We start from the raw sequence: 15,529 nt of genomic DNA on the forward strand, positions 1-15,529 counted from the left end.
GGTGAGCGCGTCGGGAGTGAGTATTCGGCTACGCCCGGCAGCATGGTGGTTCTCAAGGTCACGCAGAAGGATATGTAGTGTGATTCCATTTGCATGGCTTAAAAACATGTCAAGCTCAAGATGATATTATTTAGGGATACGTTCCTATGTGGTAAGTCTACGTAGGCAGCCAAGTGTTGCGACGTTTCCTGAGAAGCAAGGCCGAGTTTACTACCTTGTAAAGCAAGGGGTCCCCCGAGCACTGCCAACAGGTCTCCAACGGATTATGCAGGTGGTTAGCAAGTGACTTGTTTCTCTGGAGCCCCGCTAATGCCTCCGAGCCAACCTTGTGACGCTGTGTGGGCCAGCTTATATTTATTTATTTATTTATCATGACTATTTTTTTAATGTTTTTTGTTTTTAAATTTTTTTTTATTATTTTTTTTTAAATTTTTTTTTTAAACGTTTTTATTTATTTTTGAGACAGAGAGAGACAGAGCATGAACGGGGGAGGGTCAGAGAGAGAGGGAGACACAGAATCCAAAGCAGGCTCCAGGCTCTGAGCTGTCAGCACAGAGTCCGACGTGGGGCTCGAACTCACGGACCGTGAAATCATGACCTGAGCCGAAGTCGGCCGCTTAACTGACTGAGCCACCCAGGCGCCCCTATAAATTATTTCAAATGCATTGGATATTAAGTTGCCCTGATATTTTTGTCATATGAATTGTGAACAATTTTTAGTAAAAATACTGTTTTCATGTAAATACTGAAGTGCCTGCCAGTATTGTTATTTTTTTCTGGTATCGCCATCAGTAATCTTTGTTAAACTTTTTCTGAATATCCTCCGGGTCGTGAGGGCCTTTTTGAAACGTGATAGAGACATTAGTCATGTGGTGTCCTTACACGTATGGTGGGCGGAGTAATGGCCCCCAACAAAGTCCACGTCCTAACCCCGGAAGCGGGGAGCGTGCTAGGTTTTATGGCACAGGGGAATTGAAGCTGCGAATGGAACTAAGGTGGATAGTCGGTGACCTTGAGGTGCTGGCCTTGGACGTGGGGGGAGGGGCCCTGGGTTCGGGAAAGGGGGTGCCTCTAGAGGCCGGGTTCTGCTCGGAGCGCCCACAAAGGGGTGCACCCCGCTGAGCCCCCGTCTTAGTCCAGTGAGACCCCGTCAGACTCGTGAGCTGCGGAACCGTGAGGGGGCGAGTGTGTGCCATCGGTAACTCTGCTCACGATGACCGGTCCCAGCAGCAGCAGAACACTTGGGTGCCATGTTCTGGAATTACCTACCTGTTTTCACTCACACAGAAAGCCTGGCTGGAGGCCTGCTGGTCCCTTTCCTGATGACAGTAGGAATTCCGCGTCTTTTGGGTACTGATCCTTTGTCGTCTGCGTGTGTTTTCCATCTCTGTGAGGTGTCTCCATGCGCCTTTCTCGTGCACGGACGTTCATGATTATACTGGATTCCAAAGACGGGTTGTTTAGTTGTTGTGTTTGTGTCGTTTCACAACTCTCTACCTCGTTCAGGAGCAGAAAATACAAAACATCAGCTCCAGGTAGGTGACAGGTGTTGGTGTTAAAAAGCAAACTTTTAAACTTTCAATAGGGAGAAGGCAAGTGATTATTTTTTCTGTTCCTGGCCCTGTTCCATCCCAGCCCCGCCCAGGCTGAGACTTGGAGCCGGGCCCGGACATCTGCAGGCTCGCCCTCTGGCCTCCCCCAGCCACCAGGGACTGTGCACACCCCCCCCCCCCCCCCCGCCATTCCAGGATCCCGGAATTTGGTACACAGCACTCCCAAGGTGCTCCCTACCCCATGGGGAGAGAGAGATCTCCATCCAGAACCCTGGCATTGGTTCCCACAATGTCCCCCACCTTCAGGCAGGACACTGGTCCCAGGACACTGAGAGGTACCAGGACCTCTCCTGGGGAGTCCTGGGGGGTCCTCAACCTGCAGGACCACAGCACACAAAAGGGCTTTGCTTAGGGATGACCTCCTCCTGTGCACAAGGAAATCCAACCAATGGGGAGTCTGACCTCAGCCCTCCCCACTCTCCAGGCCCCTCCCCTGGAATCCCAGCACAGTGCCTCAGGTGGGCAGGTCTGGGGTCTGGGAAGCTCGGTGGGGTTTTGAGGCCTTCTGGGCAGGGGGTGGTCCATGCCCGGGTCTCCCCGTTCCCCAGCCCCTTGCTGCTACAGCCTAATGAGGGACGAAGGGCTGGGGGGACCCCTCAGCTTAAGTGTGGGCTCCCTCCCCAAACTTGCAGACTCACTGCCCAGGCTGGGCCTCTTCAGCACCTTCTCTTTGGCTCCAGTCCACAGAGGGGAAACTGAGGCAGGGATCAGCTGCTGTCCACGGGCCTCCCTGGTCTGACCCATCACGACCCAGGTGCACATTTGGGCTCACTGCCTTCCAGGAAGCCGGTGTCCCTGTGTACCATTGAGGATATCCTCAGCTGCGTCGTGCGGGCCTCGAAAGGTCCCGGGAGACCCCGGGGGGACACGCTCTGCAGAAGCAGCACAGAAGGTCACCGACCCACTGACCACTTTCTCTGGTGGCCTGCATTTCAGAGCCAGGGGGCTCAGCCCAGGCCTCATCCGGGATGAGGTGGGTGGAGGCCCCAAAGCCCCGAGGGGCAAGAGCCAGGAAGGCTGCTGCGCACACACCAAACTGCTCAGCGGGCCTAGGTTTTAAGAGCAAATACGCAACGGCACAAATGAACATCTAATTCGAACAGCACACAGGCGGGTTCTTTCCCTCTCGCACATCTCTGCAGGTGTGAATGCAGGGCACGCCCTTCACTTGCCCTTGGCTTCTTTGGAAAGCGTGCTCTTTCGTCCTGCACTCGTGCAGTGCACACATCTAATAACTTCAGAACGGAAGCAATTATACAATTACCAAAACTAATAAAAGCTTAAAAACACTCCAGAAATCAACAGAGGAAATACTGACGCTTTACTTATTTGAAAGCAAAATAGCCTTGTTGGCCGGCAAAAGTTCCTCTGTCAAAAGGGAAGAGCCCGTGCAGAGACCGTAAGTGCAGCCCTCCCCCCACCAACATTCCGACTTTATCCCACAAGATAAAGCGGGTCAGTGATTCTCTCCAATTTACACGCACTTAAAATTCTTTAGCTTCTTCAGCGGGAAACTCCTTTCGACACACCCTACGTGGGGCCAGGCTCGGCCCCCCCCCACCCCACGCCCCAACCCGCCCCAGCCACGCCCGGTGTGGGCATGCGGTGCATGCAACTGGTTCACCTTTTAATTACAATCTTGAAATAAAAGTGACAGGATGTTTTGTGACCTTTTTATTGTGTTAACATGCTCAGAGTGAACTGACCCCTAGGCCCTGAAATAACAACAAAAATATATTGGTTAGATACTATAATTCTGGTGCCTGAAATAAAGACAAATAGAAAACTATATTAAAACATTAAAAAGTTAAAAATTTTCATTAAAGGTATTTACATGTGTATTCTGATGCCAAATTTATAGACACATTTGTTTTAAATTAAAATATTTTGAAATATGAAAATAAGAGAAATAAATATCCACAACATATTCATAGTGAAAATTATTAATTCCTGTTCCAAATTTACATTTTTATTTATAAATGGCCAAGGGATCCTACACTTCCTTCAGAATTGCCTGTCCTTTATTTTCAGTTCCTTAATAGCCTCTAACTCTGTGGAGCTCTTTGTAGCCGCTAGGCAGGGCTCACTTTGACAGAAACGCCTGCTCCTTCTGTAACCAGCAAGGCTAACCGGTCTTGAACGCATCCAACTGTGTCAATCACTAAAGTGAAATATTTTTACGAATCTTTTTAAAGTTACGATATATGGAAAATACTACATACATGTTTTTTGCGAGTGTTGATTAAGAGGGAAGAGAATGGCTCCTCGATTAGCGTTTCTCATCACTGCTCGTGTTACGGAGCGGCTCGCCTGTAGGAGGAGGGACCAGGTCGTGGCCGCGGTCTGTGAAGCCAGGAGGGGTCGCGTCACAGTTCCCTCGGCATCTGTGTTCTGCTCTGTCTGATGAAGGTTTACGTTCTTTCTCCCCACTACTTATTTCTTAATTGAGTTATTTTTTGCAAAGGTAGTTCTCTTAGTCCTATTCTTGCTGTATTTTGAGTCAACCATATGAGAAAGTGTTAGTTCACCCAGAACGGAGAGTGGTTAGTGCAAACTCGCGGTCACTAACACACTCAGGGGACGCGCTGCTCCAACGGCTATGAGGGGTTTTCTGAAACGTGTTTTCTTTCACGTGGCGGGGAAGTAAACAGGTGTATATGCTGATGACGTGGTACAAATCCCAACCATTTCTCAGCGGCACCCCGAAGGCCTGCTGTCTACTTGCCTACCACGCGGGAGAACGGAAGCATGCTGGGCCGCGGGCGGGGTGGGAAGGGCCGGCCTCCCTGGGTCTCTGGGCGCCCAGCAGGCAGTGGGAGCGCAGGCCGACACAAGAGAGATGGGACGCTTCCCAGCAGGTTTCAGACACACCCTGGCTTTGCCCCGCGGCCACCTGGACACGAAGCCCGGGAACCGCTTCTGTGGGACACGAGGGCTGGTCTCTTCATTTTAAGCCATGTTGGGGTTTGAAGTGTCATGGGGCGTGTTTGAGACAAATGAACTTAGGGCTCCGATTCGTAGATCTGTGAGAGGCAGGACAGGCCCAGAGCAGACACCCGAGCCTGCTGGTCCGCGCTGAAGGCTCGTTCGCGCGTGTTAACCAAGTGCGGCTGCTCCCCTCGCCTGCTCAAGGCTTTGAGAGAGGGCTGTTCTGACCGACATGTGTTCAGGGCGCAGGACAATCGGTGGAGAGGCGGGTCCTAACTCTGTTCTAGAACCACAGGTGTGGTTCTAGAAGGAAGGAGCTGGAAGCACCGGGAGGAGAGCCCTGATGGAGCCACAGGGCGGCAGGCTCGGCTCCCAGGGGCTGCAGCTTGGGGTCGGGGGGGACCCAGCACTCCGCACGGTGGCAGGGGTGGGGGTCGGGGGGGGGGCCTAGCGGGGCAGGTGCTGCAGGGGGACCCATGCGTGGCGACCGCAGGTTCGTCTTTCCCTCTCGTGACAGCGGGAGGTGCGGGGTCCGCACACAGTGGGGAGGTGCGCTGGGCGGGGGCCGGCGCCCGCCAAGATCCGCGCGGCCCAGTGAGCCAAAGCCCTGCGGAAATTCTGCCACGTGAGAGAGAGACCGACGTGCACGAGGTTTACAGCGAAGCCTTTATGGAAACCACTCCAAGCGCTTGAGGAGAGGGCGCTCTGCTCGAGGACACCCGTAACCTGCTCACCCGACCCGGACAGGGAGGTCGGTCCCCTTCAAACGGAACGGCTGCTCTTCTGGCGACGGCGGCCTCGGAGGCCAGAAGCCTGGTGGCTTCAAACCGCGGTGAGCTTGGTCTGAGCCCCGGACGCAGGCTCTTGCGTCAGCCCCTCACAGGGAGCGGCAGGTGAGGACAGCAGGGCCACGAGCGGAGGGACGGCGGGGGCGGAGCACAGGGTCGCCACGTCCAAAGGCGGATCTTAGGAGAGATGGTTCGCAATCAAGAAACTCGCTCGGTCCCTCGTGGGGACGAAGGAGACAGAATGTGGGTCACGTCACCGCTTTGTGTACGTTCTGCCGGAGCTTTTGTTCAGTCCCTTTGGGGTAGGGATCTTGCTTCCGACCTTGGATGCAGAGGTCCCTGATTTGGTCGTGGCTGGGCCTTTACCTGCTGGACACACAACACACAGGCCCCGTGTCAGCAGGGAGGCTAACACACCAACAGAGCGCCAAGCCACAGTGAGGGCATGGCGGCCAGGTGTCGTCAGGCCCTGGGGAGAAGCAGAGCGCCAGCGGGGTCTGCAGGGGGCAGCACAGCGGCCACTCGGTCCACAGGTGGCCCGGCTGAGCGGGGCACGTGTGGGAGCTGGCTGCCGGGCTGAGGAGCAGGGCTCGTGCGTCCCCAACGGGCTCAGAGGAGACGCCTGGCCCGAGGGCGGGAAGAAAGAGAACTTGCTCATTTGCCCGGGTGTCGGCTGTAGAGACTCAGCTCCAGAAACGAAGAAAACGAGCAGCCACGCGACTACAGCTTCGCTTCCGGGCTGAGTCGCCCCGGGCAGGCGCCCCCTCCAGGTGCCCACATTCCCTCCATTATGAGAGAGGTGGCAGGGTGCGGGGTGGGGGGGGGGGCGTCAGCCACACTCAGCCCTCGCCGGGTATCTGGCAGGTGGAGCCCAGAGCCCACATCCCGTCACACTCGTTTTTATTACTCTCTCACTTATTAACGCCCCTGAAGTAAGAACGTCCGTCCAACGGTTTTTCGTCAGGAAGAATTTTCTAACGAAAAACGTCCTGCTTTCCTGTCGGCGTTCTCAACCTAACACAAAGTAGCTGCAATTACAATTTACGAGGCAGAGAGCGGAGATGTCTGTGAGTCTGCTATCCGTCTGTTTCCGAGCGCTCTGCTTTGGCGATGCAGAGCCGGGAGCAGGGGCGTGCGCCCGAAGGACGCGGCGGGAGCCCTGAGGCAAGAGCGTGGTGCTGACGACAAGAGGTCTGGGCACACATCAGCCTACTCGCTAAGGGAGGGAAGCACGTCCGTGTGACCCCAGAGGTGCGGGGGCCCCGCCACGCGGCACCCACGTGCAGCAAGGCCCCAGACCTCACCTGGCGGCAGAGCCTTGTGCAGCACGTGCGTCTTGCGCAGGTTCATCGTGCAGCCGGCAGGGCCCATGAGGTGAGCCTTCCACGCCTGGAACAAAAGAGGAGGCACACGCCGCGTCAACCAGGCGACCGAGAGGGAGCAGACGAGCTGAGCTCCTGTCAGAGCTGAAACCAGAGGCGGCCGCATCTCACATCCTGGCGCGGCACGCGGAGCCCCTCGGTCCTCGTCACCTCCGAGCACGGTGCACTCAGACTGTTGTCACATAAGCACGTGCACGTGTGTGGATTCGGGGAGTACACGGGGCAGGGTGACCTCCAGGAGCGGGGAGTGGCCCCTGGCTGCCAGCCGGCAGAAAACAGGGACCCCGGTCCTGTAGTGACAGAAGAATTCTGCCGGCACTGGGGGAGCTCGGGAGACCCCCTCCCCCCCCAGCCGGGCCCATGGATGAGAACGCGGCCCAGTCGACGTGTCACTGCGGCCTGGTGACTCCTGGAGCAGAGGACCCGTTCAGTTGTGCCCACGACTCCTGCCCCACAGAAACTGACATCACAGAAGGATGTTTGAGCCGCCAAGCGTGTGGTGACTGGCTGCAGGCATGGACCGCTGAACCGAGAGCAAGCAGAGAAGTCCGAGAGGCCCACCGACGGCCTTGGAGCCGCGAGCTGTCGGACGCCGGGGGACACAACTGCCAGGAGGAGAGGGGCTGAGGTCCGCATCGCACGGAGCAGGAGATGACAGCAGCCACACACAGGGACCGGGTGTCCCGTGACAGCTAGTGTCACGGTAGAAATCAGACCCCGGACACAAAGCCTGAGTTTCACACGCGAACGGAGAGAAGGCGTGTGCACGTGAGGACTACTTACACGACTTTTAAAAGGGAAAACCGCTAAAAACGGCCCTGTTAGGAAGGAGGGGTGGTGGGCAGGGGCAGGCACTGCAGCTGCTCTCTGTTCTTCTGTGCATATGTCCCATTTTACAGACTTCAGAACTAGTCGAGTGCTTTATATAATTACAGGACTTAATTTTACCCCCCCCCCCGCCGAAAACCAAATACACAATAAAGCAAGTGACCGTAAACGCACTGTGGCCGTGAAACAGCTCGTGGACCCCCCACCGCCAGGGGACACGGAAAGGATGTGAACAGGGACTCACGGCCCCGAGTTTGGGCACTGCCGCCAGGCACGTGCTGCGTGTGGGGTCGCGCAGTGCGCGTGCACGACGGGCGGCAGGCGGGTCTGGCATCTCCGGGGCTCTGAGAACCCAACCCTTGGGCTGGGGAAAGGGGACACCGGGAGACACAGGATGCGTCGGAAATGTTCGGCTGAACTCACGAGGTGGTCATGTCAGCATTTTCACACGGCTCCATCCACTCGGTGGCTGTGAGCACGGGAGACACCGATGCTGTTCTAAAATATCCATTTCCACCGGAGGGAGCCCAGGTCCGGGGCCGGCCTGGGCAGGGTCAGCATGGAGCGGGCAGAGTGTGACAACAGCCAGGGGGTGCCGAGAACACCGGGGTCCGAACAACAAGGCCAGGAGCCCGTCTGAGAGGCCGCGCTGGCCACAGACCAGGCGACTCAGGCCTCAGAGAGGCTGCAGGACACCGGTTGAGTCTGCGTGTTTATGACACTAAGGGACACGCTGGTGAGCGGCTTGCTCCTGTGCAGCCCGTGGACCGTGTGGGAGGCACACACGTTCTCGCCCGGGGGCGACTGCAGGGCAGAGGGAGGAACGCTTCTCTCGGAAGCGGCGGCCCAGCTGACGACTGCAGGGTGGCAGGCTGGCCTGCGTGGACCTGACGGTCCCTGACGGTCGTGGGATGTGCCCGGTCATGGAAGGGCGGGCCACTGGCTAAGAAGCGGCTGCGGGCAAGTCTGAGGTTTAAACGGACCCGGCCTACAGAGCCAACTGCGATTCACAGGAACCGGGCGGGAACGACCTCTTAACGGTGCCGGGAGGGAGGCCATCCGCAAACTCAGCCCACGGGAAACCCAGCCCACGGGAAACCCTGCCAGGCAGACCGCTTCTCACCAAACTCTAAAACAGAGCACACGGAGGAGGCTACTTAGAAACACATCCAGCAGTCTCCGCGTGCGGCCTCCGCGGGGGCCGGGACACTGACCCCGAGGGGAGGCTGGGGGACGCTCTCGAGAGCGCCTCCACGAGCACTGTTTCCGGAGCCCCACGGCAGAGCATTTCCAGAGGAAGCGACGTGCCGTCTGGCTGCACCCCAGCGTGGCCTGGGCGGGGAGCCGCAGCTGGGTGCAGATGGGGCAGGGGTGGCTGTGAGCCCACGGCCACGCGAGCCGGCGATGGGGCGTGAGGGGCGCCTGCGGGCCCCTCTGCTCTGCCGCGCACTGTGTTGTGTATCTGACGTTTTCTGAGAGAGGGACGACGGGCCTGGGACGACGGCATGGGCACAGGGCCGTCTGCTACGTGCTCTCGGAGGTCGAGGGCGAGCTACAGAGCACGGCTGGGTCTGAGCCGTCTCGTGGGCACATCCCAGACGGCTGGGGCAGGGAGAGCCCGCGGCGGGACCCGTGGGGAACTGCAGGTGCAGCGGCTAAGGGGGCTGGAGCGGAAGCGGTGGAGCCAGAGGCAGGTCCCCAGGACCGCCCTGCCTGGCACGTGGAGGACATCGCCACTGTCGTGTCAGCTGAACCACCGACACGAGCCTCAGACCTGCTCTGGTCAGAGCAGGGGGCCCAGGGAGGAGGGGGGCGGGAACCGGAAGCCAGAGTCGCCGGCGCCGGGGAAGGGAGGAGAGCTGGCAGTCGTCTGCGAGGTAGAACCCCCCAACTGCACTGGGCTGGACGGCAGTAATGAGAAGAGACCCGCACGTCTGGCCCAGACGCCACTCAGGGCCCCAGCGCACAGAGGGGTGCCGCGCCTAGACAGAGGCGAAAGCCCCTCGCGCTCGCCCACCCAGAGCGGAGGCCCCCGCAGAGGGTCCACGGCGCTACGGGAGGGAGAACTCACGGGAGAAGGCAGGTGACAGAGTGTCAGGCGGACCTGAAGCGGGACTGGGGGTGCTCCCCGAACACTCACGGTCCCCCACCCGCGGCCCAGCCCCGACAGCCTCGTCCACGGCTCAGCCCCGGGTAGGGTCACGCTCGAGTTAGGTCCTCACCTCCTCCCCCGGTGAGAAGTTCTCGTGGCACAGAGGACAGCGGTTTGCCAGCTTCTCCGGTTTGGCGGCTGAAACGGCATCAGCAGGACAAGGCTCAGCTCCTCCCGAGACCTGAGCCAGGAGCTATAGACGCGGGGTGGGCCAGCCCTCCACGCGGGGCCTCCCCAGGCAGGGCCCGGGGGCACAGCGGGCACCGAGGGGTCTGGGCGGGGGCCGAGCGGGCACTCACGATTACAGTCCTTTGCTTTTATGTGTCTGGGCAGCTCTTCCTTCAGAACAGCCTCGTTGCAGCGGTAACACTTTCCAAACCCGTCTTTCTTGTCGCATTCTGTCAGCAGGTGCTCCGTCAGGCTGGAGATCTCGACCACCTGCATCCAGAAATGCAGAAGGAAGCAGGGTGCTGAGCGCACGGGGCGCGTGCGGCCCCACCTTGCACGTGTTCCCCAGGGCCGGAACACGCACAGCTCTTCTCTCACTTGGTCCTGACCCCGCTGGCCCCAGGGGGCTTCCTCGGGCGCTCGCTATACTCTGATGAAGACCCGGTGCCCCCCGTGTGTCCCTCCTCGTGTTATGGTGGTAGCGCACAGAGGACACTGCCAAGGGGGGGGGGGGACGGAGGAGCGACGGCTAACCCCCGCAGCACACGCAGGAAGCCGCGGAACAGCTTAGCCGTGTGGCCTCTGGTTCAAATCCCGCCTCCCTGTTGCTTGTAAGAATGTGCAGAGACGGGGTCACAAAAAGACTGTTAGGAGAGTCTCTCACCACCCAGGCACGTTCAGCAGGAGTGACCACTATGCATGGACTCATACACCTGCTGGGAATCCAGCCAACACGGGCTGGGAGTTGGGGGGAGGCTAGAAGTCTGCACTGCCAGGCTGTGGGGGGTGGGGGGGGGGGCTCTGTCTACTTGAGAGCTGCTGTGTAGCCTGCAAGAGCCCCAAGGTAGAGGCCAGAAGTTCATTCTCCTCCTTTATTAAAAGGAAGGCCTTACTGCATCACAGGAGACCTGCAAATCCGGGGGTGGGAGTTTTCTTAAACAAGATACACAACGCGTAAACCACGGGCAAGACGAACAAGGCGGACAGCGTTTAAACTTAAAAGACACGCTGGGGTGACAAACAGGCCAGACCCCAAGCGGGAGAGGGCAACTATGGCACCTGGGGCTGGCCAAGGACTCCGGTCCGTGCACCTGAAGCGTGACTACAGATCAGTAAAGCGGGACCGGCAACGCGATTCAAAACGTGAGCAAGAGACTGGAAGCTATTTTATACAAGAGGGCACTCGGGTGGCCGAGAGACGGATGGACAGGGGCCGCACCTCACTGTGGGCAGGAACCACGGAGCTGGCGAGGATGTGGCACGGCCCCCCACGCCCTTAAGACCCCTCCGGAGCACGGCCTGAGTCAGCCCCGCAGCCCAGCGCTGGCTCGCCCAGCCACTCCGCCCCCGGGGGTGCACCCAGAAAGGCGCGTTTGCAGGCGCCCTGGGAGCGGATACAAGAATGTCTGTGGCAGCGTTACTCGTGATAGGCTCTAACCGGACGCAACCTGAGTTCCAAAAACAGTAGGATGGAGGGATGAATCGTGCACTGCTCAAACAACGGAACACTATAAAGCTGGAAGACCAACCTGACATAAAGTAGGTACATTTTGTAGGGTTCTATCACGTAAACCCGAAACGCAAGCAACACTAACTTGTGGTGTCAGAAATCAGGATGGTGGGGTGACTCAGGGCGGGGGGAGGTAGTGCACTTTGAGGGGCCTGGGTGCTGGGGACACGGGTGTGTTATTTTGTGGGGGCCCCGCGGGCTCTCACACTCATGGCTTTGCGGACGGGCACCTCCTGTCACGTGCTTCGCAGATGCCGCGTTCTCTGCAGACGGAGGGGCTGCAGCGACCCTGCACTGACGGGGTCATTCGCCACCACTGTCCCAGCGGCATTTGCGCACTTTGCGTCCGTATCACATTTCAGTCATTCTTGCAACACGTCAAACGTTTTCACTGTCGTACGTGTGACGGTGACCTGTGATCGGCGAATAGGACTTTGCCAGAAGCCCAAATGCTGACCAGCGTTTTTTAGTACGTGTGTGATGCACGCACGTCCCTTTTTAGGTGCGGCTCATACGCTGGACAGACCACAGGCCACAGCACACGTAGCTTCCCCGCGCCCTGGGAAGCCACGAAGGTCACGTGACTCGCTTTCTTGCGCCCCGTGTGTTCCCGGGGTGGTCCGGAACGGAACCCCGCCGCTGAGGTGCGCCTGCACGTTTACGTACGTGGGACACGGCTCACTTAAAATAGCGGAAAACGTAAGAAAACGGGGTGACAGCCATCCAGCCACCTTCCCCGCGACTTCTCCCCGGGGAGCGCTACACGCGGGGCGGGTCTGTGAGGGGCCGTGGAGGGGCCGCGTGCGGCCGGGCGCCTGACCTGCCTGCAGCAGGCGCATCTTGTCAGCATGAGGCAGCGCTTCCAGTAGTGGAGGTCCAGGCCCTCCTCCGTGAAGGACTCACTCCTCTCCCCACAGAAGATACATAAACTGAAACGAGACAGCAGCGAGAGATGAGGCGCGGAGGGGCCTGGACGCACGCGCGCCCTCGCCTTCCCTGGGCGGCCCCGCTGCCCTGGCAGGAGGCTCCGGCGGGGGGGGGGGGGGGGGGGGGGGGGGGGGGGGGGCGCGGCCCACTCGTTTGACACAAGTCGGCTTCGGGTCCCACAAGTTCTAACCCACCGGCACAATCAGGCAGAAACTAACTCGCATCGGAAAAAAAGGCAAAGACGTTCTACTGAAATTCCTTGCACATGCGCTGTGGCGGTGGCACAGGGGACGTGCTTCGCTGTTGTCACATCTGGTACCTTTAACAGCCCTCTGACAATCGGCCGCCAAGCAGTGTTGGGTAAAGTGCGGGGAAACCGGACACACCCAGAGTTAAGCCCGTCAGCGTGGAGGGCAATTTTCCAACTTGTACAAATGAGCGACGCGAGCCTATCAGCCCACAGGCTCGCAGTGCGCTGGGGCGAAAATATCTACTGAGTCGCGTTTTATGTGGCTGGTCCCTTCCATCTCTATACACCGGGCTGAGGATGACCCCACGCACTTATCTAAGTAGTGAGCGGCTGGGACTTCCGGGGCAGGACGTGCGGCTGCCTTCCCTCCTTCCGTGTCTGAAATGAGAAAGAAAAATGGAAAAAAAAAAAAAAAGGTTATTTTTTAAAATGACCTTCTGTAGGAATTATTTTCAAAGTTTTAGTAACCAGTTTGGTGTGAAATACACTTAAAAGCACGTGAGTTAACAAAGGTCGTACAATGTCCCGCCCTCCAGTATTTGCTGAATGGCCGAGGGGACCGAGCACGTACCCTGACTGTCTGCCTCCAGCACAGGGCCTGCCGTCGTCTCCTAAGACACAAGAGCAGAAAGGTCAGGGACAAATGGCTGCACAGTCTGTCCAGGGTGTTTTGACCCTGAAAGCAAATTCTTCTGTTTTCAGACTCTCTTTTTTCTTTTTTTTTTTAACGTTTATTAATTTTTGAGACAGAGAGAGACAGAGCATGAGCAGGGGAGGGGCAGAGAGAGGGAGACACAGAATCGGAAGCAGGCTCCAGGCTCGGAGCTGTCAGCACAGAGCCCGACGCGGGGCCTGAACCCACAAACCGCGAGATCATGCCCTGAGCCCAAGTCAGATGCTCAACTGACTGAGCCCTCAAGGCGGCCCTATGTTTAGACTTTCTACCAACAAGTAACACAGCTCTGTGAGCTCCCAACGCCCAAATACGTGCCTTCCCCTCTCAAGTCCCTGCCTCAGGCTCCTGTCCCTGCTGCCGCTCCCCTGCCCTCGCCGCTCCCCTGCCCCCCGCTGGCTCTTCAGCAGCTCACCTTGGTGCTGTGAGCTCTGGGCAGCACGTGACCGTTGCCCTGCCCTGTGGATGCCCAGGGTGCCCCTCAAACGCCATTCCTCAGCCGTCTCCCCTTTCCTAGCTGCTCATGCTAGGGGCGCCCTCCCCGGCCCCCCAGCTCGCCGCCCCCCCCGTGTGGATGAGCAAGTGTTCAGCCTTCTCTCCCTGGGGGTCCCAGGCCCCGGCTTCTCCTGACCAGGCCTAGCAGCTGCCCCGCCCACCCTGCTGTGGACGAGGCTCCAGTGCCCCAGGTGCAAACTGGGGCACAAACCGGGAGATCTGGGCTTCTCCCTCTCCCCCCACGCGACCTCCACGAGCCCACCGGCGAATCGTAGGCTGCACTTCACGCACGCACAGCCCACCCTCCTAGCTTCTGCCCGCACGGTCCTCTCTCCAGGCCGGGGGCACTACTCAGGAGTCCTCCTGCGTGAAGGCTGGTGGCCCCGTGAAGGCCTCGGAGAGCAGATTTACTCTTGCTTGAAACCCTCAGACAGCTTCCTGAGTCACTCAGCTGTCCACTCAGCTCGTTATCTTCGGTGCCCTGTGGGCCAGCCACCCGGCTCCGGCCGCCCCTGAGGGCCCCTGGTGCTCAGGCTCGGGCTCTGGCCTCCCGTCGCCAGGCGTTTCCCAAGACAAGCTCCACGAGAGGCCCCCCGGAGCAAGGCGCCAGGCGGCAGTCCCTCCTCCGAAGCCGCTCCTCTGCTCTCCTCTGCGGTCCCCCACTCTCTCTCACAAGCTCCCTGAGCATCTGGATTGCTGTCGGATGCCGCCGAGAGAGGACAGGGTCCCTGGGGATGGGGACTTTGGTCTGTTCTGCTCTCTGGCACACACCGTCCCCAGCCCACTGGCGGACCCAAGGGATGAAGGTCAGTCAGAGCAGCACTGTTCGTGGCAGGGACGCTGCTGGGCACCACGCCCTGGAACCTTCTCTCCCGCACAGCTGACACTTCACGCTCCTCCGTGGCTACTGCCCACCCCCTCTCCCCCTTTCTTTCTTTTAGAGAGACGTTCTTTCTACTCAAGGAACCGAATTACGAAATCAGTGGCATGCAGCCGGTGTTTATATCCCCCAAGCACCTCCTGACCCCCCCGCGGACGATGTCCCCCCGAGGCGGAGGACCCGGGGCTCCCTGAGGTGGAACGTCTACCTGAACCCCCCCTTTTTAGTGCACGGGAATCACATCTTCACATTCAGCCATATTTTCCTCCTTTGCCCCTGAAGGAGGCCGGGAGCTCCGGAGAGGAAATGTCCTTGTACCAGGACCGTTTAGCCCAGAAGTTTCCTCTCTAGGAAACCTCCCCCCAGGCGGCCGTTTTTAGACTTCAGCGGCTACCAGCCGCTCGTGCCACCGCCTGGGAGGTGAAGAGTGGGGACCCAGAATCTAACGCAGAGCAGCTAGTGGGAGGTCCCTTTATTCACCCCCAGACTAGTTTTAGAAGCACTCGCAGCAGAGAACACACACAGCCACCCGCCCGAGGCCACAGAAAGTCACGCGAGCCTGCCATGCGTCTGTCTGGGGGGCCGACACTCGGCGACCGGGGAAGGATGTGCTGACCTTGCCAGGCTGGACTCCGGCCTGAATTTCGGAGAGCACTGCCAACTGCCCTTGTAAAGCTTTAATTTCTTCTTTCTTTCGTTTTTCCGCTTCTTCTGTAGCCACTTTTTTCTGTGCCTGATATGAAAATTATTTTTTCGTTAGAACAGCTTTTTAGGATGGTCTTCGAAATTGGGAGGGAATTACGGCATATCAATTACATCTCTTATATGTTAGAACGGTCGCTGACAATGTAACGAGGGTTCAAAGTAAATTCGCCAGATCAGCCTGAAAACATTTACTGGCAGATAAAATCGCCAATGTTCTCTCAGCTGCCGTT

General features: G+C 58.5%; 1 protein-coding gene across 4 annotated transcripts in view; it reads right to left on the reverse strand.

Moving 5' to 3' along the window:
* Positions 1-5,193: 5,193 nt before the first annotated feature.
* Positions 5,194-15,529, reverse strand: part of CEP104 (centrosomal protein 104) — a 33,552-nt gene continuing 23,216 nt past the window's right edge. For 3 of the 4 annotated variants that reach the window (XM_042949562.1, XM_042949560.1, XM_042949559.1), the window contains 8 exons: positions 15,211-15,327; positions 13,118-13,157; positions 12,858-12,924; positions 12,190-12,298; positions 9,991-10,129; positions 9,762-9,829; positions 6,634-6,718; positions 5,194-5,698 (listed from right to left, as the gene is read on the reverse strand). In XM_042949562.1, coding sequence (XP_042805496.1) covers positions 5,583-5,698; positions 6,634-6,718; positions 9,762-9,829; positions 9,991-10,129; positions 12,190-12,298; positions 12,858-12,924; positions 13,118-13,157; positions 15,211-15,327 — 741 coding nt within the window. In that variant the 3' untranslated portion in view covers positions 5,194-5,582. The remainder of the gene's footprint in view (positions 5,699-6,633; positions 6,719-9,761; positions 9,830-9,990; positions 10,130-12,189; positions 12,299-12,857; positions 12,925-13,117; positions 13,158-15,210; positions 15,328-15,529) is intronic. The other variant, XM_042949563.1, reaches the window with a different exon arrangement.

This window comes from Panthera leo, chromosome C1 (genome assembly GCF_018350215.1).
Source record: "Panthera leo isolate Ple1 chromosome C1, P.leo_Ple1_pat1.1, whole genome shotgun sequence".
Classification (NCBI taxonomy): domain Eukaryota; kingdom Metazoa; phylum Chordata; class Mammalia; order Carnivora; family Felidae; genus Panthera; species Panthera leo.